This window comes from Trichechus manatus, unplaced genomic scaffold (assembly GCF_000243295.1).
Source record: "Trichechus manatus latirostris isolate Lorelei unplaced genomic scaffold, TriManLat1.0 scaffold00128, whole genome shotgun sequence".
Lineage (NCBI taxonomy): Eukaryota > Metazoa > Chordata > Mammalia > Sirenia > Trichechidae > Trichechus > Trichechus manatus.
In genome coordinates this window covers 7,155,013-7,181,139 of record NW_004444064.1, presented here as the reverse complement: position 1 = coordinate 7,181,139, position 26,127 = coordinate 7,155,013, and the positions used below count along the sequence as shown (strand labels likewise).

General features: G+C 45.3%; 1 protein-coding gene across 1 annotated transcript in view; it reads right to left on the bottom strand.

The window, feature by feature from the left end:
* LOC101348634 (putative gastrointestinal growth factor xP4) overlaps positions 1 to 11,261 on the bottom strand; it is a 32,019-nt gene extending 20,758 nt beyond the window's left edge. Inside the window, exons 1-2 of the mRNA XM_004384870.2 lie at positions 11,186 to 11,261; positions 6,609 to 6,752 (exon numbers count right to left, since the gene is read on the bottom strand). Of these exons, the coding sequence (XP_004384927.2) occupies positions 6,609 to 6,752; positions 11,186 to 11,261 (220 nt within the window). The remainder of the gene's footprint in view (positions 1 to 6,608; positions 6,753 to 11,185) is intronic.
* Between the last annotated feature and the right edge of the window lie 14,866 nt (positions 11,262 to 26,127).

Below are 26,127 nucleotides of genomic sequence, written 5' to 3'. Positions count from 1 at the left end.
AATGAAATAGAGAACAGAAAAACAATAGAAAGAATCAACAAAACCAAAAGTTGGTTCTTTGAAAGAATCAACGAAATCGACAAACCACTGGCCAGACTGACAAAAAAAATATATGATCAGCTCTGCTGTCCCTCCCCTAACTTCCTCGCCCACTGATTCATAACAGTAGAGGGATGGGGCGGGTGGGGGCATCCTCATCACAGACTCCTATGAAGCCCACCTGAGATTCTGTGTTAAAACACCCCCAGGGCTGCATGTCCCCTCCCCAGGGGCCTCTGTGATAGCTGTCATTGGCATCTGAGGTGGAGGTGAAGTGGGGATAGGGTTGGCAGGAGGTGATGAAGGTTTGCCTTGGAAGGGTGGAGACTCAGGTGGTCACTGGTGCAAGGTGGGTTGGGATTTCTAGAAGCAGTCAGGGTGGCAGGCTCATGGGAAGTCAGTGTAAAGACCTCACTGTTCACTTCTTCTCTTCCATCCTGCCCCCCAACACACACACACATATACACAACACACACATGCACACTTACACCATGTCTGTCTACCTCCCTTTCCCTGTATCGCTGCAGACACACCTCAAACGACAAGGCTAATCGGCCTCCTGACAAAGCAAAGAGCTTGTATCTCTTTCTCAATAACAGCCTCTGCCCTGCAGAAAATTCTCCTTGAAGCCCCGGAGCTTCCACATCTCCCCAGCACATGCCAGAAGGACGTGTAAAACTGCCCCCGGTTGCAATGCTTTCTTGATGTGCCTGGGCCGTGAGGGGGAAACCATTTCACTACTTGGGATCTTGTCTCATTCTGCCTCCACCCATCTCCTCCCCATCTTTCATCTCACAGCCATCTTGGCACGAAACACAGAAGAAAGGGGCATGTCCCCCGATGCTGTCTGTCCTCCATCCTCCTCCAGCCCCCAAATCCACACGGGCTCCCTCTGCTTCTATCACGTGCAGAATGCAGTGGCTGTAGACTGACTCCCAAAGCTTTAGTGAATCCTGTAGGCATCGCAGGAGATATTCCAAGGAGTCCCAGCAAACCGTTTTCTCGTCCTTCTTAGACCTGTGTGTGTTTTCCAGAGTCCCTGCATGGCCAGGCTACACTAACATTTGCCTCTGCTGGGTTTTCCCCACATGGCACCCCCCTCAAGCACTCGCTCTCTCTTCCCAACAATTGCATTCCAATGTTGGAATCTTTCTGGATTTCGATGTGCTTTGATGTAATTCAATGATGCTCCAGGAGGTCGGCCTGGCAGAGCCCCCCATGCAGTGCAGTCACCAAACCCTCTTTTGTCCACCTTTTTCCTGGGCACCCAGGGGAGGTGGACCAGGTGAAATGTGCCAACCGGGACAGGTGAACGAAGGGATGTGTGACTCTTGTGGGCAGAAGCAGAGACACCCCTGCAGAGGTCCCCAGTCTCTCTTCCCTGCCCTGGTGATCATGGAGGAGGCCTCGTGTCTCCATGGGGGATCCACAGATCAAAGTGTCTTGGGGGTGGACCCCCACAGAAGGTGTGCAGTAAACAGTGCAGGGAGCTTAATGATGTCATTCTGTGCAATGCGATGGGAGGGAGGACCATTTGTGCCACCTAGGAACCATTTATTCCTGTTACTGCTAGGCATTTTAGGGGAAATAAAGGGAGGTGACCCCACCTAATCTCCTTATCAACTGGATCTTGGGTCCACAGTCCAATGGCATTTTCTAGGAAGTCACTTGTCTAGTGACTGCCCTTAGTAGGCTTCGCCCTGGCCGAAGGAATACATGAAGCAAGTAAGTCCAGAACCTATGTGCCATGGCTTCCTGGAAAACGTCACTTCTACAGCTGTCCAGGTGACCAAGTGGAGACGTTTCCTGATTAACCTCTCCCTGAGACGTGAGCCTCATCTGGAGGCCTCATCTATTTTGGGTGGCTAGAAGGGCATCTCTGACACAGGAAGGACAAATCTTGGGTATCACCCTTGATGCTCGAGTCATCTCTCTGCTTTGTTTGAACTTCTCAGTTGCCTGCACCCTTGGGATTATTAGCACACCTTGATTCAGGAAGAAACCCTGGTGGCGTAGTGGTTAAGAGCTACAGCTGCTAACCAAAAGGTTGGCAGTTCAAATCCACCAGCCACTCCTTGGAAACTCTATGGGGCAGTTCTTCTCTGTCCTATAGGGTCACTATGAGTTAGAGTTGACTTGACAGCGATGTTTTTTTTTTTTTTTTTTTATTCAGGAAAGATTTCTGATTCATGGGCATCTGATGTGGCAGTCTGATTTGTGTGTTTGCTCCTTTAGGCAAATTATTAAACATTCCTCAGCACCACTTCCTCACTTATAGAATGAAGATGATAGGGATGAGGTATCATTTATAATGGAGTTGCTTTTGCAAATGAATGGGTTATGTTATGTTAGCTGCCATCGTGTCAGCCCTCAGCTCACGGCAACCCCACGCGCAGTGGAAGGAAATGTTGCTTGGCCCTGTGTCAACCCCATGATCAGTTGCAGATTGGACTGCTGTCATCCATGGGGTTTTCAATGGCTGATTTTCAGAAATAGATCGTCAGGTCTTTCTTTCTAGTACACCTTAGTTTGGAAGTTCTGCGGAAACCTGTTCAGCACCACAGCAACACACAAGCCTCCACTGACAGACAGGTGGTGGTTGCACACGTGGTGCTTTGGCCAGGAATCGAACCCGGGTCTCCCGCATGGAAGGCGAGAAGTCTACCGCTGAACCACCACTGCCCTCTTGTGCAAACTGAAAGTGATGCCTTCTAATTCTCCCCACACTCATTGACCTTTGTAGCTGTTCACTCCTGAAGTCAAGTCTTGAGGCTGATGGCTTCAGGGCCAGAGAGGGAGGGGACTTCATGACTAGTGAGAAATTCAGGTAAAATACCAGGTGTGGTGGAGAGAATGAATTGCCCCAATCCTTTTAACAGACCAAAGATCCAACCTGGAGGACCCATCTTAAGGACTTTCCCCTTACTTTAGAGGAGTTGTCCTGCCGACGGTGGCTGAGCCAAGGGGCTCACTGCTCTACGGTAGAGGGAGGACATGGACCTTGGGAAGGATGCTTCTCCACCCCATGTTTGTCAGTGTGGCATACTGTGGTGGCTTGCATGTTGCTGTGATGCTGACCATCAGGGTCACCCATGGCGGGCAGGTTTCAGTGGAGCTTCCAGATTAAGACAGACTAGGAAAGAAAGGCCTGAAGATTAGCTAATGAAAACACTATAGATCACAACAAGATATTGTCCAATATAGTTCTGGAAGATGAGCCCCCGCGAGGTTGGAAGGCACTCAGAATATATGGTGGCTGCAACAATAGACTCAAGCAGACCAATGATCGGTTGTGAAGATGGCACAGGACTGGGCAATGATTTGTTCTGTTGTGCATGGGGTTGCCATGAGTCGGAGCTGACGCAAAGCCAACCAACAACAAGGGTAATTCTTATTGCTACATAACAGAAAACCCAACCATAGGAGACTGGGGTTTAGTTAACAAAAAGTCTGCAGGTGGTTGATGCTGGGTTAAATCAGCAGCTCAGCCATGATAAGACTTTTCCTCATTATCACAGGATGGCTGCCTGAAGTACCACAAGGCACCCTTGTCCTACCTCAACCAAAGGCAGGATGCAGGACTGGCCAGGGCAGCCAGAAGGCACTCTTTTTCTCAGGGAGGGAAAAAAATCTTTCCCTAAAGCCTTCAAGTACATGCCCCCTTCTGTCTCATGGGCAAGACTGGAGCTTAAAGAAAGGCTAGGAAACTGAGCATTTTCTCCATTCTTTATGGAGTGAACATTAGGTAAGAAAGAAGGGAGGGAAAAGATGTTGAGTACCCAGGAAACAGGTCAGCTACAATATGCCATGGGGGAAAGTCCACCTTTCCAATGCTTGGAAACTATGGGAGAAAAAGGACAGGGGACCAGGCCAACCAGACTCTCAGGATGCTCAACCTCCACTCCACCGCCGGGCCAGCGAAAATGCAAAGGACTCGATGTAGACCGGAGAACTCCTCTGCTCCACAGCCCTGAAGCCACATGAGCCCCTTCCCCATGTGCCCAGAAATAGAAAGGAGCCAGAAAGGGGGTTGCAGCCCACATAAGACTGGCTGAGCGGTTACCCCGCCCCCAAGGATTGTTAGCTACGAACACGGTGGTAATTATTATAATTAACTGCATTCTTAAAAGGATTGAAGTAAATAAAGCAGATTTAGTTTTACCTCTACCTAGCAGGTAGAGACTGGGAGAAAGATCAGATGAAATGTATATAAAAAAGAGAAACTAATTTTTCTGCACGTTTGAGATGTAATAGAAGTCATGTGTGAGCCTCATAGCATGTATATAATAGGTATTATAGCAACACGTCTATATGCTGTTGTGTGCATGGGTGGGGGCACCTTCGCATTTCTGATGTTCCCCTACATGTGGAGGGCATTGCCTGGCCTCTCCTGCCTCTTTACTCACTGACTCTGGTGGCCAAGGAGTCGGGGAGTGATTTACCTGACTGGTAAATCTGAGAAGATAAGACTGGTCATACACAGCTCAGCACCGCCCTTCTTCTTCTTGGGAACCAGCCTGGCTGCAGAGAGCAGGGGTTCACCACTGCTCCTGGGACCCCATGTGAAATTGTGCAGATTGTACATGGGGTACACTTGGGGGTGGGGGTACGAGTGGAGGAAGAATCCAGCTTGCACTCAGCTTGCTTAGCGGAGCTCCCTGGAGCAGAGCTGTGCCTGTCCAGAGGGGAGCGCCCTGCTCTAATCCTCACAAAGGCACTGTAGGGACCCTTGACATGTGCTCTGCCCCCTGCAGGGGCTGCTCAGTCTACCACTGCCCGCCCAGGTGAGGAGCCTGTTTCATTCCCAGTGGAGCTGGCCAGCGCATTGGGCTCCACGTCCTTCCAGTTTGCCTTGGTAATTGATAAGGTGACATTCGGCCTCTGAATCTCTCCCTTTTGTTCTGTTTCTCAGTTCATTCAGAGCTAGGTGAGATGTCAATACATGCCATTCTCTGGAATTTTTAATATTAACAGTTTCAGACATTTTGCTACGGATATCATCTCTTATGCCAGTTTCCATTTTGGGGAAGTAAAGGAATTGAAAAGTAATTTTTAATACGTGGTTGTTGGAGCATCCACAAAAAATATGTAAAGCATGTTAGTAGAGTTCGTGCCTGTTATAGATTGAATTGTATCCCCCAGAAAGGTATGCTGGAGTTCTAGTCCCCTTTCCATGTGACTATGACCTTGTTTGGGGAAATAGGATTTTTTATAGTTGTTGTCAAAAGTTAAATTAAACAAAGTCATTCCGGGATAGGGTTGGTCCTAGTCCTGATCCCTTTTGAGCGATGCCTTAGAGAAGAGGCAAACAGACCAGACATGGAGGCAGGGTCATGCATAGCGGGGACACTCCATGTGAAGAGATATCTACAAGCAAAAGAATGCCAAGAACTGCCAGCAGCCACCAGAAACAAGGACGGAGGCATGGACCAGTTCTTCTCTCAAAGTACACAGAAGGAATTGACATGGCCGAGATTCTGATTTGGACTTCTGGCCTCCAAAACTGTGAGAAAGTATATTTCTGTTCTTTAAAGCTACCCATTTTGTGGTATTTTGTCATGGCAGCCCTAGGAAGCTCAGATAGAGCCTGTTTTCATGACTTGGCAAGAGAGGGTCTTAGACTCTTTTCTTGACTTTGCAATCTCACAGAAATGCCTGAAACCTAACGGGCTGTGACATCAATACCTACTACTAAAATCTACCAGTCAACTTAAACAGCACACTCTTTCTGCTCTGCCCGCCTCCCCTCCCTCATATCTCAACTTTGAGACTCTCGATTAATGTGTAATCAATGACAAGAAGCCAGAAAAGAAAATATTGCACTTCTCTTTTAAAGGAAGGAAAAGATTTCATATTTTTAAAAAGGAATGAAAGTACAGAATAGCATTCACCTCTTTTAATTTTTAGGCTAGTTTTCAGTACTCAAATTCAGAGCAGTCAATCTAAGAAGTGAGCTAAGGCAGAGTGCAGAAGTAGACTGCCAAGCTCTGGGTGCACTTCCGACGTGTCTGCTCAACGAGGTGACTGAGTTCCAGGGCCAGGTGCAGAGGACGGATTCCGAGTCATGGTGCAAGCAGCTTCCTGAAGAAACCTTCTAAAACTCACACTCTAAAATGGTGAGGTGTGGGAGAAGGAGAGATGGGTCAGTGAGAATAAGTATTTTCTTTTACTTTTAACCAATTACAGAGAATTTGACTATGATGTATCAATAAGAATGTTCTTTAGAAAACATCTTCATATTTTAATTGCATTTCTTCCACTTCCACCCCAAACAAGTTATTAAGTAGAACTAAGGATGATTCTTTCAAGGCTCTTGGTTAAAAGAGCTGAAGAAGAAGCAGGGAAAAGATAGAGTTCCTTGGCAAGCAATCTTTCGGCCCTACCTTTCCATCCCCCAGACCTGAATTCAGCCTGATTTAGGCTAAACTACTGCTTCACAGCCATCCTTTGGCCATTATTCTGAGCAAAAACACAGCTGGTGATGCTGATTAGGGCCCCCCTAGTCCCCAGTGTCTTTTTTTCTCACTAATTCCAGATCTTCAAACCCCATAGCTTAGTCGTGGCCATACCTTCTTCTACAGCTGCGGGGTAGTAACACCAGGGGACTCCAACAATCTTGTCATCAAAACAGCAGCCTTTACTTTGACACTCCTCACGCGTGACACCAGGGTAGCCACAATTACTTCTTTGATGAGCCTGCACGACACACGTGTCTGAAAGTATACGGACAAGAGGCAAAGGTAAGTCATGGCTGAATTCCTAGATCTTACTATACACACTCCACCCCAGTTTCCTTCTCCAATGAAATCAGCAACCACCTGGCCAGGCACAGGTGGAGTCAGGGCTCAGGATGCAAGCAGGAGATGGTTTCCTCATCTCCTGATGCTCAAACACTTGAGCTCAGGAAAAATGCAAAGTCCCCAGAGTTTATAAACTTTGGACCTACCTAAATCATTTATCCATTCACGATGAATTTCAACAAACAATTATGAAGTTTTATTGACTCTGTGTTTGTCTAAATGTGCACCTGACCCGAGCCATGGTTTTTCCAACCACTTCACATGTATGCGCAGGTTGGATAGTGAAAATGGAAGCCAGAAGAATTGATGCATTCAAACTGTGGTGTTGGCAAGGAATATTGAATATACCATGGACTGCCAGAAGAATGAACAATTCAGTCTTAGAAGAAATACAACCAGAATGCTCCTTAGAATCGAAGATGACAAAACTTCGACTCATTTACTTAGGACACGTCATCAGGAGGGACCAATGGCTAGAAAAGGACATCACGTTTGGCAAAGCAGAGAGTCAGCAAAAATGAAGGAAACCCTCAGTGGAATGGATTGACACAATAGCCAAAGCAATGGACCCAAACAGCAACAATCATGAAGATGGAGTAAGATCAGGCAATGATCTGTTCTGTTCTACATAAGGTCACCATGAGTTGGAGCCAACTTGATGGCAACTATCAACAATAACATTCACTTAATAAATAAATATTGACTAAGCACTATTGGAAACCCTGTGGCATAGTGGTTAAGAGTTCAGCTGCTAACAAAAAGGTCGGTAGTTTGAATCCACCAGCCGCTCCTTTTAAACCCTACAGGGCAGTTCTACTCTGTCCTGTAGGGTTGCTATGAGTCAGAATCGACTCGACGGCAACAGGTTTGTTTGTTGTTTTTTTTTTTTTGTTGTTGTTGTTTTTTAAACACTGTTGGTGTGTGCTAAGAACAGGAGATAGCACAGCAAAAATAGACAGTGAAGGTCACTCAGGGATTGACCTCGTGCCAGGTAGTGAAACAAGGACTGGGGACTCAGAAATTAAAAATAGGGAAGTTGTTAAGAAGCTAATAGCTAAATGAAGGAGAAAGCCAAGTAAACGTTAAAAAACAAAACAAACAAAAACAGTATGATCATCACAGTGTACAAGGGTAATTTCAGGAGACAATATGAACCTCCAGCTGGGACAACTAACTACTAGGCTGAACAAAGCAAGGAAGGCTTCCTGTAGGAAGAGGTTGGCCAGATGAGGCTGAGGCAGTGAGTGTTCCAGGCACAGACAGCAGCGTGTTCAAAGGCCTTGAAGACAAAGAGCAAGGTGTGTTCAAGGAGGTGCAAGTCCATTTGCAGTCAAGATGCCAGAGTGTGGGGTGGTGAGGAGTGATATAGGAAGAGAAGGAGCTGAGGGTTAGGGTGGATGATTCCATCCTGACAGCAAAGGAAGCTACTAAGGGGGATGAATAAAGCGATCCAAAGGAGAGGACACTTGGAGGAGACAAGACCCAGCTATCACATTTCACATAATCTAGATGCAAGATCTCCAGAATCTGAATTCAGGGGCCAGAGTCCAGAGCTCTAAGAAGGTAAACTCCTTAGGATCTAGTAGTGGACTGGTTGAGACCAGTAACAAAAGAGGAGTCTAGAAGAACTTCTACTTTGGTCATGGAGACTTGGAGGGACGGTAGAGCTCAGTCAGGGCACACCGAGTTGGGGGGCGCTCTTGAAGACATCCTAGTGGGGAGTCCAGTAAGGGCTCAGGAGAGGCCTGATGGTACATGAGCTGAGGACTCTGCTTCCAGGTCAGAGTTCATCGCTGGGTGAAGAACAGGAAGAGAAGAGAGTGGAGGAGCAAGGTCTTGGGAGCACTGATATTACAGGAATGGGAGCAGTAAAGTAGTCTATGCAGAAGGCAAAGAGAACAGGAAAGGCAGGGCTGGACAGAGGTCAGGATGGGCAGGGGGGCTCACCTTGACCTGGGGCATCAGGTACTACGAAAAAAAAAAAACAATCTTTCAAAAATAGATAGCTGTGGGATGCTATTTTCCTAAACTGGGAAGTCAGGATGGCTACGTTTGTTTCTAGTTAAATGCAGAAAGAATGGTCCAGACATAGCGATCTATCTGCTGAGTCCACGGCCCGAGATGCTCTCCGCCAGTCAGCTTTGATGTCTGGGGCTTGGCTCAAACTCTCTTTGAAGAAGGAAAGATCTGGATCCATCTCCCCCTAGCTGGTAGCCTCTGTGAGGCACCAACCTCCCAGAGTCTCATTCCCCATTCATAAAAGGAAGATGCCCATTAGCCTACCCATAGGGCAGTTGTGAAGATTACCAGGGGCTAGGGGAGTAAGTGCTTGGCTTCAGCATTCTCCATTCCTCTCCCTCCTTACAAGGAGTGAGATGGGGCAGCGATAGGGGGTGGGGAGGGGGCCTTGCTGGAGTAACCAGACTCCCTCCCAGTTGGTATTCCTAAGGAGGCATTAAAGATTTCCAGACCGATGGTTCTGTCTACTACACGGTCCTGTCTTGTGCACCCCTTTACTGTCTCATAATGGAACTCCTTGGAAATTATTTCATTTGTGGGCTACACTTGTAATTGATGTTTTCTAGATTTCCACTGTAGCAGGATTACTGACTCTGCATGACCCAAAAGAAATATCCCTTGGGCTAGAGGACAGGGGCAAGTGGGTGGGCCAGCACCCAGCCTGTGATGAGTGGTCTTGTCCTGACTTGTGGGAGGGGGTGGGCTGTGGCCCCTTGAGCTGCACAGTGCAGTGGGCCGAGCTGGTACTGGAGTGCAGGAGGCAAGGGGGGAGGGAGAGAAGCCTGGGGAGGGGTCTGGGAGCAGCGACCTCACACTTGGTTCACCCTCAACACAAAAGCAATTTCCTCCTCTGGTTTCAAAGGCCACTCGCTCTTCCTTGCCATAGGCTTCTGGAGACTTCAAAGCTATGACTTGATGCCTTCTGTCTTCCTACTGCCCAAACCCACCCTCCTCACCACCCCAGCCCATATCTCATTCACCACGAGGTAGTTTGAAGGTGTCCAAGGGAAGCCACTCTCTAGCTCTTTCTCAAATCTGTTATGGAAACTTATTTTGAAAACTGGAAAATTCTTCCTTCCATCTCCCACCCCAGGTTTAAAAATGTGTCTAACAATAATAATATTTATTTAGTAGTTGGAAGGTGGCAAAGCACTTTTCGCAAACATCGACATGTTTAATTGTCTTGACAACCTTATAAGGCAGATTATTGATCCCAGATAAGGGAATTGAGGCAAAAACACATTCAAATGAAACAATAGAGCACCACCCTGCCCCACTTGCCCAATTCTCTGGAAGGATCTGCGCCACCAGGAAAAGCTGGACGGCACAAATAACAAAGGTGCTGATGGGAGGTGAGCCAATGGGAGAAGTGGCTTTGTCTCTCCAGAACACGGAGCCCAAGGGTGACAGACCCTACCAGAGAGGGTTTCAAAGAGGCCCATCAATGGAAGAGGCGCTTCGACATATCCGTGAGGACCTTGGGTGAGTCCACACCTTGGGCTGAGCTTTGGCTGGGGCATTTGAAAAAGCTATTTTTATTCCCCACGCCAAAGATTCCCCTTGAAAACATGACACTTAAGAACATCATAATATTCTAGCGTTAATCTGGAAGATGGCTATCAACCTACGGCATTGATTTTCTTGTAGCATTTCTCAAAGGTCTCCATGGGACTCTCTCATCCTGGTTCTGTTCTCCACCAGCTTTAGCTTTTCCTGTAAAATAGGATATACTTCCAAGTGCTTAGACCCTGGGTGGCACAAATAACTAACACGCTCAGCTGTTAACCAAATGTTTGGAGGTTCAAGTCCACCCAGAAGTGCCTCAGAAGAAAGGCTTTGTGAGCTACTCTGAAAAGCCAGCCTTAAAGAACCCCCATGGAGCCTTAACAACAACAAATATATAAGTAACAAGACATTGCTGTTTCTGCAATCTTCACTGTTGTACAGTTCAGTGACATTGATTACGTTCATTGTATTATTCAACTATCATCGTTAACCACTGCCGAATTTTTCCATTGCCCTTAACAGAAGCTCAGTGTTCCCTAGGCATCATGTCTTCCTTTCCCTTTGCCTCTCACCAGCCTGTGGTGGCCACTAATAAACTTTGATCTCCATGAAAGAAAAAAAAAAAGAAGAAACAAACCTATGGACACAGCTCTACTCTGACATACATGGGGTCACCATGAGTCCAGATCAACTCCACGGCAACTGGTGGTACAAGGGCCTAGAACAAAAGCAGGCACTCAGAACCAGCTATTGTCCAGCAGTGACTCCTGATAGAGGCCAACCTTGACCTAGAGCAAGAAGCAGGGTGAGGAGCGTCTTACCAGCCAGGGTCTCCGACAGCGTGCTGAGGGCCAGCGTGAGGACAATGGCCAGGACGAAGACGACTTTGTGCTCCATGGTGGCTTTGCCTTCTTGCTCTCTGCTCCAAAGAGACGGCAAGTCAAGGATGAGAATCTGTGGGAGCCCTTGATTTTATACCGCAGCCTCTATTTGCTTAAAGAGTGTTAGATAACATTTGCCTAAGGAGGTTCAGCCGTCCTCCATGCCAAGTAATCTCTGCTGATTAAAAGGTGTTCCCTAAACATGTGAAAGCAAAATCGATGACCGCCCTGGCAGGGAACACAACAGAGAGTCCCTGATGGAGCGGGGGAAAGGTGGGGTGCAGAACTCAAATTCTAGTAAAAAGACCAGACTTAATGGTCTGACTGAGACTGGATGAACCCCAGAAAGCATGGCCCCCAGACTGTCTGTCGACCCAGAACTAAAACCATTCCAGTGGCCAACTCTTCAGAGAAAGATTGGACTGGACTGTGGGACATAAAATGATACTCCTGCAGAGTGTGCTTCTTAGCTCAAGTAGATACATGAGACTAAATGGGCAGCTCCTGTCCAGAGGTGAGATGAGAAGGCAGAAAGGGTCAGGAGCTGGTTGAATGGACACGGGAAATCAGGGATGGAAAGGAGGAGTGTGCTGTCACGGTATAGGGAGAGCAATTAGTGCCACATGATGTATGTATAAATTTTTGTATGAGAGACTAACTTGAATTGTAAACTTTCACTTAAACTATAGCGATAAAAAAAACCAACAAGTTTGCTGATAGAGAAAAATGCCATGCTATGTAGTCATCTTGGCTGAGGGATTTGAGATTCAGAACACCCTCCCTCCCTTATCTCATGGGAGTCTACTGAGATGTGACCTTAAGCCAGTCCGTAGTGGTATCGGTGAGGGCCTCCTGCCAGTGCAAATGTTATACTCACTGCCGGAGTGATTCATGGCAGGAGATGGCCTGATAAAGTGCAGTTGTGTTAACAACTGCTCATACCCACTGCGGGGAGGGCAAAGGAGGAGACACCTACCCTGAGCAAAAGCATCTTCTCCTCCCCAAAATGGACATGGAAGTGACTTTCACACATTCTGAGAATCTGAGTCTGGGAGCCTATGAGGAGGAACGCAACCAGCTGCCCGTCTCTCCTCTCCCCCAGGAAATTGGGACCTTTGGCTTCATCTTTCCTACTGTTAGACACTGTCTTAGACAGTTTTATCCTGCTAGCCATTTCCATGGCAAATACATATGAGAGCAAAGCTCTGTTAGGCCCTTCATGGGGGAAATGTGGCCTTGTCTACAGGGAGTTCATATTCTAGTTGGCCTCAATGTGGAAAACTCGGCAAATGCTTGAAATCCCGGTAAATGGGACTCCATGAACATATTTATTTGTTTGTCTGAATCAGTGATTCCCTTCTTTTTGCTTTTCTTTCTCTTTTTACAGCAGAATTATTTTAAAAGTGAATTGGACAGTAAAGTTATTCTGCAAGATACTGTAAATGTGGACACATGACATCATGCATTTGTCAAAACTCACAGGACTGTACAACACAGAGTGAACTCTAATGTAAACTATGGACTTTGGTTAATAATACTGATCAATATTTTTTCACCAATCGTAACAAATGTACCACAGGAGCACGAGATGTTAACAGGGGAAACTGTGTGCAGGGGGAAGAAGGGGTATATGGGAGCTGCCTTAGTTATCTAGTGCTGCTATAACAGAAATACCACAAGTGATGGCTTTAACAAAGAGAAATTTATTTTCTCACAGTCTGGTAGGCTACAAGTCCAAATTCAGAGTGTCAGCTCCAGGGAAAGGCTTTCTTTCTGTTGGTTCTCGGGGAAGGTCCTTCTCATCAATCTTCCCCTGGACTAGGAACTTCTCCGCGCAGGAACCCCAGGTCCAAAGAAATTCCCTCTGCTCCTGGGGTTGCTTTCTTGGTGGTATGAGGTCCCCAACTCTCTGCTCACTTCTCTTTCCTTTTATCTCTTGTAGGATAAAAGGTGATGAAGGCCACACCCCAGGGAAACTCCCTTTATATTGGATCAGGGATGTGACCTGAGTAAGGGTGTTACTTCACACCCTAATTCTCTTTAACGTAATCTAATCTTGCCTCATTAGCCACAGGCAGAGATTAGGGTTTACAACACATAGGAAAATTATATCAATCACAAAATGGAGGACAACCACACAATACTGGGAATCATGGCCTCGCCAAGTTGACACATATTTTGGGGGGACACAATTCAATCCATAACAGGAGCTCTCTGTATTTTCTGTAGCAATTTTTCTGTAAACCTAAAACTGCTCTAGAAAAGAAAGCCTATTAAAAAATAAATAAATACATCCAGAGCTGAACAAAACAAAATATGAAACCTTATACTAACACTGACCTGCTGTTAGCTGCCGTCAAGTCGGCCCCTGACTCATAGTAATCCCATGCACAACGGAACAAAACAGACCATTGTGATCCATAGTATTTTCACTGGCTGATTTTCAGAAGTAGATCACCAGACCTTTCTTCCTAGTCCCTCTTAGTCTGGAAGTTCCACTGAAACCTGTTTATGAGGGGCACTGGCTGGGAATCAAACCAGGGTCTCTCACATGGAAAGCAAGATTTCCTACCACTGAACTACCACTGTTCCCAACACTGACGTAGACAACTGATAAAGCAAAAGTCCTCCTCCCTCTCTGGCTCGGTCCCTCTTCCTCCGATGTCTGCAGGGCTCACTGCCTCTCCTCTTTCAAGTCTTTGCTCAAATGTCCCTTCCCAGCGAGGCCTCCTTTGCCTATCCTATTTACAAGGGTAACCTCCACATCCAGAATTCCTGATTCCCCTTATAGTGCTTTAGTTTCCCTGTACTCACAGCTCTTATTATGTTCTAATGTATGATGTCATTTACTTATACACTATGTTTATTATTTATTGCCTTACCCCATAGAATGGAACCTCTGTGAGGGCAGAGGTCTATGTTGACTTTGTGTACTTAGGTGGCCTCATCCCCAGCACTGAACATCAGCCAATGAAAATTCTATGGATCAGTGGATACTTGGCAGAATTCTCCCATGCGGGGTCAAATCCCAGCCAATGCACCTCATGCAGAGCCATCACCCATCTGTCAGTGGAGGCTTACTGGTTTCTACGATGCTGAGGTTTCAGTGGAGCTTCCAGACTAAGATGGACTAGGAAGAAAGGCCTAACAATCTACTTCTGAAAACCAGCCAATGAAAACCCTGTGGATCACAATGATCTGATCCATTCATGAGGATGGTGCAGGACTGGGCACTGTTTGGTCCTGTTGTGCATGGCGTCCAGCTTGATGTCAGCTCACAGCAATAGCACCTAGAATCGCCGGGTCATAGTAGGCACTCAGTAAATATGTGTTGAATAATTGAGTGAAGGAAGGATACAAGTACTTTTTCTTCTATGAGAGATAAGACTGTAAGGAAAACGAGTGCTCTCTTTCATCAGCAGCCCCTCCCCGATGGGAGCCTGGGTCAGAATTGGGGCAGACACATTCTTCCCATTCGCAGCCAAGAGCCCAGCCTCCCCCTTCTGGGCCTGTCAGTCCTGGAGCTGAGGCTGATGGGCAAGACCCAGGGAGGGACAGGCACAGACTACCCTGTGGGAGTAGGTTATCTTTATCAAAAGACGAGAGTGAGGGGTGAGGAGGAGGGGAGACTGGGTCTCAGATGATGTTGCTGATGACAAGTGTTTCCAATTTCTCACATTGAAATGGGAGCCCTCGAAAATGAGAATGCAAAGTGTCCAACAATTTGGATAAAAATTGGGCAATATTTAGTGAGGTTGAAGCTACACAAACTTTCCAGCTCAGCAATTCTACTGACTCCAGATCTTGCATCTACCCAGATCAATCGTCACACTTGGGCAGAAGGAAATGGACAAAGATGTTCCTTGCAGCATTGTTTGTAATGGCTACAAAAAAATAAATAAATAAAACAGGAATGGAGGGAGGGAAGGAGAGAGGGAGAGAAGGAGGAAGGAAGGAAAGAAATAATATGAATGTTCATTACCAGGGGAAAGAGAAAAAGAACTTAAAGTATATTATATACATATGAATGGAGTACCTTACAGAGATGAAAATGAATAAATAATAAAGATAAATATTGGAAACAAAGTTAACTGAAAAAATTAAGTTGAAGAATGGTTCTTAAAGTATATCATTTATGTAGATTTCCAAAATATATTGAACAACACAATGTGCTGTTAGAAATGAAATAAAATTATAAAGATGTGGACAGGAAGGAGACTCACTGACTTCAGGATAACGAGTGCACCTGGGAAGGAGGGGAGGAATGAATTGGGATCAAAAAGAGGTATAAGGAAGACTTCAATCTACCTGTAGTGTTTTATTTCTTTGGAAAAAATCCTAAAAGAAACATGGTAAAGGGTTAACATCTGTTAATCTGGAGGGAGGGGATTAGATTCATGGGTGTTTGTTACCTCATTCTTTGTATGTGTTTGTAGTTATTTTTTAACTCCTGTTTCTATCTCCTTGGGGGCAAGCTGTGAAGGAGAACTTTTGGGTCAGACTTTGCCCTTGCAGGCTGGGAATGATGTGAGCAATGATGTCCACAGCAGGACCCTCTAATCCTATGAGGAAACTTCCCCTCTTAGATTTCCAGTGTTAATTCCAAGACTTGCTAGTGGATGATGGTAACACAAGACCATGTGTTAACCTCATAAATAAAAAATCTACTTCAAAACATGATAGTTTGATGAGGAATAAAGTGCGCTGAGCTGAGGTCCAGTACACTAACCAGTTGTAACCTTGAACAAGTACTTTAACATCTCTGGGTTCTAGTTTTCTTATCTAAGTGGTTGGACCACATGATATCTAAACCAAACCAAACTCATTGTCGTTGAGTCAGTTCTGACTCATAGTGACCCTATAGGATACAGTAGAACTGCCCCATAGGGTTTCCAAGGAGCGGTTGGTAGATTCGAACTGCCATCCTTTTGGTTAGCAGCCTGAGCTCTTAACCACTGCACCACTAGGGCTCCATGATATCTAAAGCCCTCACCTAATCTAAAGTTCTTGCTTGCTGGGCTTCTGTGACTATGGTGGGAGTCTCTTGCTATGCATGCCCAGCAGAGCTTCCTGCTTTTTTGGTAGAAGACCGCCCCCTCCCATTTCTCATTGAGAGGCCTCTCCCCACTCCCCGCACTGTGTGTGACTTGGCTTGGACTGACCCTGTCTCCCTACTCCAGAGTCACACTGATTCAGTTCAGGGATGAGTACCTCAGGTGGGAGAGTTGGATTTCTTCCCTCAGCTACTCCAGGCCTGCTCTCTGCCCTTCCTCACCCTGCCCCGTGTCCCAGGAGATGGACCTATATGCGCCTCACCAACGGGCCCTCCTGCCCTCTGGCTTCCGTTGTTGTGGGAGGCCCTACAGGAAGTAGGTGTCTGGGAGGAAGTGAGATCAGGATGTTTATCTCCCTGGACCTCTCTCTGCCGGGTCACCTTGGGCTGGCCCTATACCTCTACCCATCCACAGCTCAGGATGGCAGATCTCTGTACACGGCTGTCTCTTCTAGGCCTCTATAGCATACCCCTCTCCTCGCTCCTCCAGGCTGAGGGGTTCACCATCCCCAACGAGAGCTTAGCATTCTCTTCATCTAACCGTCCTCACATTATCTGGATTGGGAGTGACCAGGCCTGTTTCCTGCTAGGCCTCTGATCAATACAGAAAGTGCTACCAGCAGTGGCCCTGTGACCCTCAAAATGAGAGCTTAGGTTGGGCTCCTTGCATACTTGAGGCGTGCCAACACTTTCCTGTCGGGAGACCTGTGCATTGGTGACCTGCAGAATGGAATAGTGTCACAGCTTTTCACAAGAACACAAGAGATGGCAGGAAATGATGGACAGGTGTAGGCAAGGCACTTGGGAGGCAAATGGCTGAGGCTTTTAGTTTCCATGGTGACCGTAATGGTGGTAAAGATTTAGAGTCTGCTGGTTTCTTCTGAGACCCCTGGATGCCATACAACAAGGAAAGAAGAAGTCGGGGGTCATGAACTTCTAAAAACAACGAGAACTTCTTCTCTGGCAACCCTGAAGGAGCCCTGATCTCCTAGACCTATGGGGCAGAGGAGGCTGAGAGGCAAGCCCAGGACCAGATTGTAAGATTTGCAGCACCAATTACATTTGTGCTCTACCCTCCCAGATTCTTACACCAAGATCGTGGCATTGAGGAGGAAAGGATGACACTCTGCGACTTGGGATAGGGATATGTGGGCAGAAATATGTGAGGCTGAGAAGTTTGAACCCCCAAAGACCCCTGAAGCTTCTCCACCAGTAGAGGCAACCATCCATCCCTGTGTGAAACAAAGAGTCTTCCCTCTGCATAAAAGTCGTCCAACAACTGCTCCAAGGCAGCAGCGTTAGAGAGGATGCATATGTAGGATGTGGAGTCTCCTCTGGATCACTCCATCTGCCATTATTACCTCCAAGTCCCCAGGGGTTAGACCCACCACAGCCCAGACAGGAGATAGAAGTCCTGCTCAGGTAGGAGAGCCTATATCCTAAAGAGTTGCAGAAGCTTGCTTGTCTGTATTGACAAAAACCCAGGGAGGTATTTGAGCATATAGTCTACGGGTGTTGAACCATGAGAACCAAAGATTCTGCTAACGGGGCTGCCATCCTGGCACTTATCCAGGAGTCAGGATCAGATGTGTCAGTGCAAGCACCTGGGAAGGGTGTGACCGTCTTCCGGGAAGCTACCTGGAGGCTGGGCTTGAATGTGGCCAGTAGGTCATGCAGACAGAATGCTGGCACTCTTCTCGTACAAGGTGTGGTCTGAGGATGGCATCCCAGCATCACCCGGGATTGTGATAGAACTGTCCCATCCTAGACCTTGAGAAGTAAAGTCTGAATTTTAAAAAGCTCCCAAGTGGAGCCCCTGGGTGGTGCAAACAGTTAAGCACTCAGCTACTAACTGAAAGGTTGGGGGATCGTGTCCATGCAGAGGTGCCTCGGAAGACAGGCTTGGTCACCTACTTCTGAAAACCAGCCATTGAAAACCCTATGGAGCACAGTTCTACTCTGACACATACAAGGTCGCCATGAGTCAGAGTTGACTCGACAGCAACTGGTTTGGTTTCTTTGGTTTTCCAGGTGATTCACATGCACACTGAAGTGAGAAGCCTTGAGCTGCTGAAAAGGAAGGAGTTGCACTGCCGTCGCTAAGGGAGACAAGCATGTGGGGATGCATCTATTGAGCGCACCCTCCTCTTCCTCCCTGGGAATGCCCAGAAGATGCTCCCATCACTGAGGCCTTAAGAAACACATTGATAAGGGGGCCACCAGCATGCTTGAGAAGTTCTACAGCTCACACCTTTGAAGGTCACAGTTGATGTGGGATCCAGAATCCCTCAAATCAAATGCAGGCCAGTTCCTTTTGAGGAAGGACCTTACAACAAGGTGGCCACAAGTACGTATGATGGATCTTCCCCCAAGCCTTCCCCAGAGTGATCTGAGGTCATAAAACAGAGTGACTGTGCACTGGGGAAAAGGAAATACCCAGATTTTCTGAGGGTCACTCATATTAGCTCTGAACTGGTACTAACCCTTGGAGACCAAAACCCTATCGTGCTTCACTGAAGTGGGAGAATGTTAATTTCAGGTGATAGATGGAGTCTTGGACCAAGCCAGTCTCAGAATGAATCCAGTGAAATCACAAATCTATCCTTTGTGTATCTCCCTATGCCCAGAGTATGAAGGTGGATAGATACACTTAGTAATTAGCAGAATACCTGCATTGGTTCTTTGATCCTTGGGGTGAAGGATATGGTAGTGGAAGTCCCCAGAACTGCCCTCTCACCTAGATAGTAAACCAAAACCAATACTACAATCCCAGAAGAAATTACAGCAATCAGTGCCATCACCAAGGACTTGAAAATGTAGGAGTGACCAGCCTTGCCAAGGCCTATTTGCCTCACCTGTTTGGCCAGTGGGTTATGGAGAGTGACTGAAAGAGGACTCGATATGCTTTTTCTACAAAGGGCCAGAGAGTAAATAGTTTTGGCTTTGTGGATAATGTATGGTCTCTGTTGCATATTCGTGTTTGTTTTATTTTTACAACCTTTAAAAAAATGTAAAAAACTTTCTTAGCTTTCAAGTTGTACAAAAACAGGCTGCAGGCAAGATTTAGCTCACAGAATGTCATAAATTTGTGTGTCATACAGTGTCAGTAAGTGTCATAAAATATCACAAATTTAATCAGTGATGATAACAATTGCAGCTGAGGTTTTGGATGTGGTATCCATACAAGAGCAAATCTATATGGCTCCTGTTACCTAATATGCAGCTATTGACCTAGAAAAAGTTTGGTTGTCCTCATTCCTTCCAGCAAAGATAATCAGATGCATTTTGCCTGTGTATGGTAGGAGCAGCAATATACCTCTACAGGCTGGCCTTAGAGCCATGTCAGCTCTCCTGCTCTCTGTCATAGAACACTCTGGAGAGACCTTGGACATCTTGCTAATTATCAAGCTGACCTATTACACTGATGACATAATGTTATGTTAATTGAATTTGCTAAACAGAAAGACCCCTGGATGCCTTAGCAAAACACATGTGTGTCAGAGGTTGAAATTGCAAAAATTCAGGGACCTGACACATTAGTGAAGTTTTTAGGAGATTTAGAGAAGTACAAATATCCTTTTTAAAGTGGAAGATGGGAATCCCTGACCGGCACAAATGATTAACGCACTCAGTTGCTAAGCGTAAGTTATTGGACCACCTCAGAAGAAAGGCCTAGTGATCTACTTCCGAAAAATCTGCCATTGAAAATTCTATGGAGCACAGTTCTATTCTGACACACATCGGGTTGCCATGAGTCAGAGCTGATTCAACAACAACTGGTAGTAGGTACTGTATAATGTCTTTGGGAAGTCCTCATAGAAGAGTTGTAACACAGGCCCTATATTAGTTCTTGATTGCCATATGACAAATTATCCCAAAATTTAGTCATTCAAAACAATAAATATTTATAGTTTCAGGTACTCGATTGCAGTTTCACTGGGTCTTCTGGTTTAGGGTCTCTCATAGTCTACAATCAAGGTATCAGACAGGGCTCAATTAAAATCTCGTGAATGTGAATCAATTTTTTTCCAACTGGCTCATATAAAAAATGGTAATAGTGGCATAAGATCAATACCATGAGCTTCCCCCTCACTGTGGCTGGTCTGATTTATACCACTGCTGAGTTCCCAACTGGTCAATAACAGAGTCTAACACATGAGCCTGGACATGGTGTCATTCTCCTGGAACATAAGCCAGTAGCCTGCTGGCATGTTGATTGCGTCAGATTCCTTCTGTTATGGAAGGGCAGGGACAGATAAATGGTCTGGGTCTGGACCTGTCCCCTGAGCCTGCAGCTGCTGGCAGCGCCACCACTTGTGACCTTGCAGAATGGCTACTTCAGTGCATGTAATACCTCACAACACATTTTAGGGCAAGGAATTTTAACAATCTCCAAGGAGTGCATGGATCCTTCCACACTCCCCATTGCAGAGAAGCAGCTAGCTCCATGGAATGGTAAGATCGTCTGCTGAAGGCTCAGCAACCAGCTGGTGGACAGCAGTTCAGTGTATTCCTTAAACCAGAGCCAATGTATGGTACCATTTCTTGCATAACCAAAATGCACATTTCCAAAAACCATGCAGTGGGAGTAGGAGGAGCTCTTCTTATTACTAAAGGATGTAACTCCTGAAGGAAATTTTCTTCCCAAGCCCACGACCTTGAGTTTGGTGGGTTTGGAGTGCTATTGCCCAAGAAAGGCTTGCTTCCACTTGGAAACATGCTCTTGATTCTATTGAATTGGCTCTGAGACTTTCCTCTGGCCATTTTGGCCTCTTCATGCACTGAACCAACAGGCAGAGAAGCATTGGCTAGAGTAATTGGTCTTAATTGCCAAAGGAAAAGTGGGTGCTTCTACACAATGATGGCTAGCAGGACGATGCTTGTAACTCAGAGGAGTCACTGGAGTGATTCTTAGTACTCTCTTGCCCAATTGTCCTGTCCAGAGGAAAACTGCAGCAACCCAACAAATACAAGATGCCTAATATTTATATCCTACAGGTATAAAGGTTTGGTTCATCCTACCAGGTAAATAACTACATCCAGCTGAGGTAACAACAATTGATAATGGATACGAAATCTGAAGTAAGCACAATAACAACACCAAAAAAAGGAGGAGGGCTACAGATGCTAATACTGATTAGCCATAACCAATCACCTAACGGGATTAGTTCTCTTGGTTTGGGTTCTTAGGGAGATGGTCTCATGGGACAATCCAGTCAACTGGCATAATACAGTTCTTAAAGTTTATGTTCTACCTCCCAGTATGGTGAGTAGTATCTGAGGTCTTAAAAGCTTACAGGTGGCCATCTAAGATACAACTATTGGTCTCTATTCATCTGGAACAAAAGAGAAAGAAGGAAACCCAAGAATCAGAGAAGGAACTGGACTATAGGACTAATTGTCTCCATGAACCTCTGCCTCCTCTACTTGAGATCAGAAGAACTAGGTGGTGCCCAGCTACCACTACCAAACATTCTGATTAGGGACACAAATGGATGAATACTGATAAAAAGTGATAAAAATGTGGAACGGAACTTCAAATTCTTAAAGAATCCAGACTTACTGGACCTATTGAGGCTGGAGGAGTCCCTGAGACTCCTTCAAATCTTGAATTGCAACTATGCCCTGAAGTCATCTTTAAACTAAGTAACAGTTTAGCCCAAAGAGTAAAGATTGTCACCATTGAGTATTGTGTTTCTTTAAAAAAAAAAAAAAAAAATCTATATAAGACCAAAGGGTCAACAGCTCTTTTAAAGCATACATGAGAAGGTGGGGAGCAGGAAAAGTAAATAAATGGAAGTGAAACAACTAGAACAGAGATAACAAGCATGTTGACACAATGTGAAGAATGAAACCAATGTCACTGATCTTTATGTCTTGAAACTATGGAATGGGAGCAGATTTTGCTGCGTATATTTTCACCAAAAATAATTTTTTTTAAAAAAGGGAAGTAAACTGTAATTACCAACTTTAGCCTCTTGACCAGCAACCAAAGCAGTTACTGTAGCAGCTACACTTTAAGTAAATTAAAGAAAATAGCGGTAAATATGTAACTTACTTATGGATAAGAGAATTCATCTAAATGTATACAGCATATATAGGGAGAGAGTAAATCTGACTACGTAAAATATTTTAAAATTAAAAATAAATTGGAAAAAGTTTATAGTAAAAATGATGGACAAAACTATAATAACTGTAAGACATAAGGATCTCACACAAGTTGACTTGAAAACCCCTGGAACTCCAGTAGACAAAGAGGTAAAGAATTGAACATAAAAATCTTGGGAGGCAATATGCGAATGCCTAACAATTATAGGAAAAAAATGAATAAAATCATTAATAATCAAAGAAATAATTTAAAATGATAATGTTCAAGCCAGTCCAACTGTTTGTTTTTGTTATTTTAATGAGAAGATTCAATGCTGCTGAAGGGCAGATGAAATTGACACCTACAAACATAGAACCAGTTGCCATAGAGTCAATTCCAACTTACGGCGACCCCTATATGTGTCAGAGTAGAACTGTGCTTCATAGCCTTTTCAGTTGCCTATTTCTCAGAAGTAGATCACTAGGCCTTTCTTCTGAGACTCCTCTGGGTGGACTTGATCCGCTAATATTTTGGTTAGCAGCAAAACACGTTAACCTTTGCACCATCCAGGGACTCCTCCTACATACGTAAACCAAAAACCAAACCCACTGTTGTTGAGTCTATTCCAACTCATAGTGACCCCATGTGTGTCAGAGTAGAATTGCACTCCATAGGGTTTTCAATAGTTGTGATCTTAGCAGCACCGCTGGGTGGTTTTGAACTGCCAACCTTTTGTTTGGTAGCCAAGAGAAAAACATTTACACCACTCAGGGACCCCTACATATATAGTAGGTGGAAGCTGATATTATCTTTTTGGAAATTTACATGAGATTTTGTATCAAGAGTCTTAAAAAGGGTACTCTTTTGACCTAATAAATGTACCTCTGGGAATGCCCTAAAGAACGATCCTAAACACAGGGAATAGTTTTGCATAAAGATGTTCATCAAAACAAATCTTAATAATAGTGAAAAATTGGAAACAACCCAAATTGCCAACAATAGAAGACTCACTGCCAAATGTTGGAAAACTATATAAGGAAATATTGGACACCCATCAATAGCGTGTTTCTGTAGAATTTGTAATAACATGGAAAAATTACCTGTTACAGTGTTAAATCAAAAAGAACAGGATACAAAATTTTACAAACAGCTCGGTAGAAAAAAGAAAAAAATACAAAGTGAGCGCTATGGAGTGATGAAATTATGAGTTACCTCTTTTTCCCTTGATTCTGCTTTCTTATTCATTGAAATGTTTCTATAATGACCATAATTAACTTCTATAATTGAAAAAAGCTATATTGGGAAAATAAATGTAATGAACTTGCTCTCCCCAAAAAAGAGAGAAAGGAGTTCACCTGCTTTTTCCCAATCAGTGATTCGGCAAGTAAAGCTTGGAGGTGGGTATTTAACTTTGCAGGAGTGCCTGAAAACCACGTCCCACTGAGATGTGCGCCACTTGACCTGTTTCCTCACACCTTCCCTGAAGTTAAACACAGATCTGAGTTTATGATGTGAGCTACCTGTAATCTCTTAGATTTCAGCAGCCTCATTGAGTAAGCCACGTATTCCTGTCCACTGAGTTCTCCTGGTCCCACCCAATAAATCCAAGAGGCCTGTTCAATACATATCAGTGAGGTGCAGACTTGCCCATGAAGAGAACAAAACATACCTGTCCTTATGAGTGGTAAAACTGGGGTTCCACTCTGCCTTGCTCTCTCTGGCTCTCCACACCCTCCTCCCCGGCTTACACCATTGTCATCTCAGCCCTTGCCCCCTTAACGTCATCTCTATTCCCAGCTTTCACCATCTTACGCCACCTCCATCCCGAACACTCACCCTTTTCTTATTCACAGAGGTAGGGCTAAGGCACAGCAATACCTTGCATTGATCAAGGCTCCAAAAACTAATACTGAGTTCTTATCATGATGTCCAAGGAATTTACAAACTATGAGTGAGGAGTGGGGAAACTGATACTTAATTCTCCAATTCTAAGCCATTCCTTCTGGCCTCTCTGGGCTCTGCCAAGCGGAAGTTACTTAAACCTCTAACTCTCAGGCTCAGCACTGACCAGGTCTATAATAAAGCCCTGTTCCTCCCAGTGGGCGAGTCTGAAATTAATCTCCTGACTCCTCACCTAGATTCCAGGGAGCCTGAGATAAGTGTGGAATTAATGTAAATTCCTCCATTAATCTGCACCTCAGTCAGGTGGTGAGTAGACTGAGTCAGCCCTCTCACCTCTGAAGTTGTGTCCCTGACCCCTCCTCTAAGCATTGACTGGAGTCTTTCTTCAACCCAAAATGAGTTCTTCTTGGGCCTCAGTGCTGCATCTCTCCCGGCCATGAGTGTTGGTTAGCCCAGCCCAAAGACTCCTGCTACCATGATCCTCTATGATCTCTCCTGCCATCCATCCACTACCCCCCAGCTTGAACCTTTGACTATGGCCCCAGTCATATTCAAGCCATGTCAATCCAAGAGATAGGCACGAAGGTACTATATTTGGCTCGTTTCTCTAGACAAACAAAACTAGTAAGCGTATAAATATATACACCAAAAAAACAAACCAACTCATTGCCGTCGAGTCAATCCTGACTCATAGTGACCCTACTGGACAGAATCGAACTGCCCCATAGGGTTTCCAAGGTGTGGCTGGTAGATTCAAACTGCTGACCTTTTTGTTAGCAGCCAAACGCTTAACCACTGCATCACCAGGGTTCCATAAATATATATAGAGAGATTTATATCAAGGGAATGGCTCATGCTGTTGCAGAGGCTGGAAAGTCTAGAGTCTGTGGGTCAGGATAGAAGCTTCTCCGGACTCATGTAGCTGCAGTGGCTGGTGAACCCAAGATCAGCAGGTCAGACAGCAAAGCTCTGGCTCACAGGCTGCGAAGACCAAAGAATTCCAAGATCAGTGGGCAAGATGGCAGGTAAGCTGCTAGCTCAAGTCCCAAGAACTGGAGGTCAGACAAACAGGAACCAGCTTCAGGATCCAGAGGGAGCAAAAGCCCATGAGCCCTGCCAGAAAGTCCACCTATAATGGATGCAGGCCACACCCACAAGGAAACTCCCCCTCAACTGATTGGCCACTCACAGCAGATCCTATCAAGGAGGTGATCAGATTATATCGGATCTCATCATGGAAGTGATTACATCATTAAACCACTGCCAAACTACATCATAATCGCCAAACCGAGAATCATGGCCCAGCCAAATTGACACACAATCTTAATGATCACAGGTACCTCTTTTACTTCGGCAAGAAGATTTTCTCTGTGGCTTGGACTGATGGTGAACCATATCCACTCTTACTGAGAAAAGGACAAGGAGAATTACAAGTACATTATCTGTAAGTAGAACTTCCCAGGTATGGCAGTTACTAGTCCCTGGCAACACTTTAAGGACAGCTCCCACTGTAATATTGTACAAGTCATTGTGAAGAGGAGGCTGCAGTGTCCATTGGGCTAGTGATCATCCTAGATCAACCAATACAAAGACTTTCATTTACTGAACAAAGGCCCTGGATGTGTCAATCTCTAAATACCCTTATTACATTTCATTTATATTTTATACCTTTTACCCCTACTTTCCCTTTTTTATTTACCTCCTCTAAATTTAGTTGCTGGCAGTTGGGCTCCGGACCTCAGGCAGTTGCCCTAACAACAGGTACTTCACCATATTAACAAGCTAAAGAAGAAAAAGCATATCATCATATCAATTAATGTGGAAAAAGTATTTGACAAA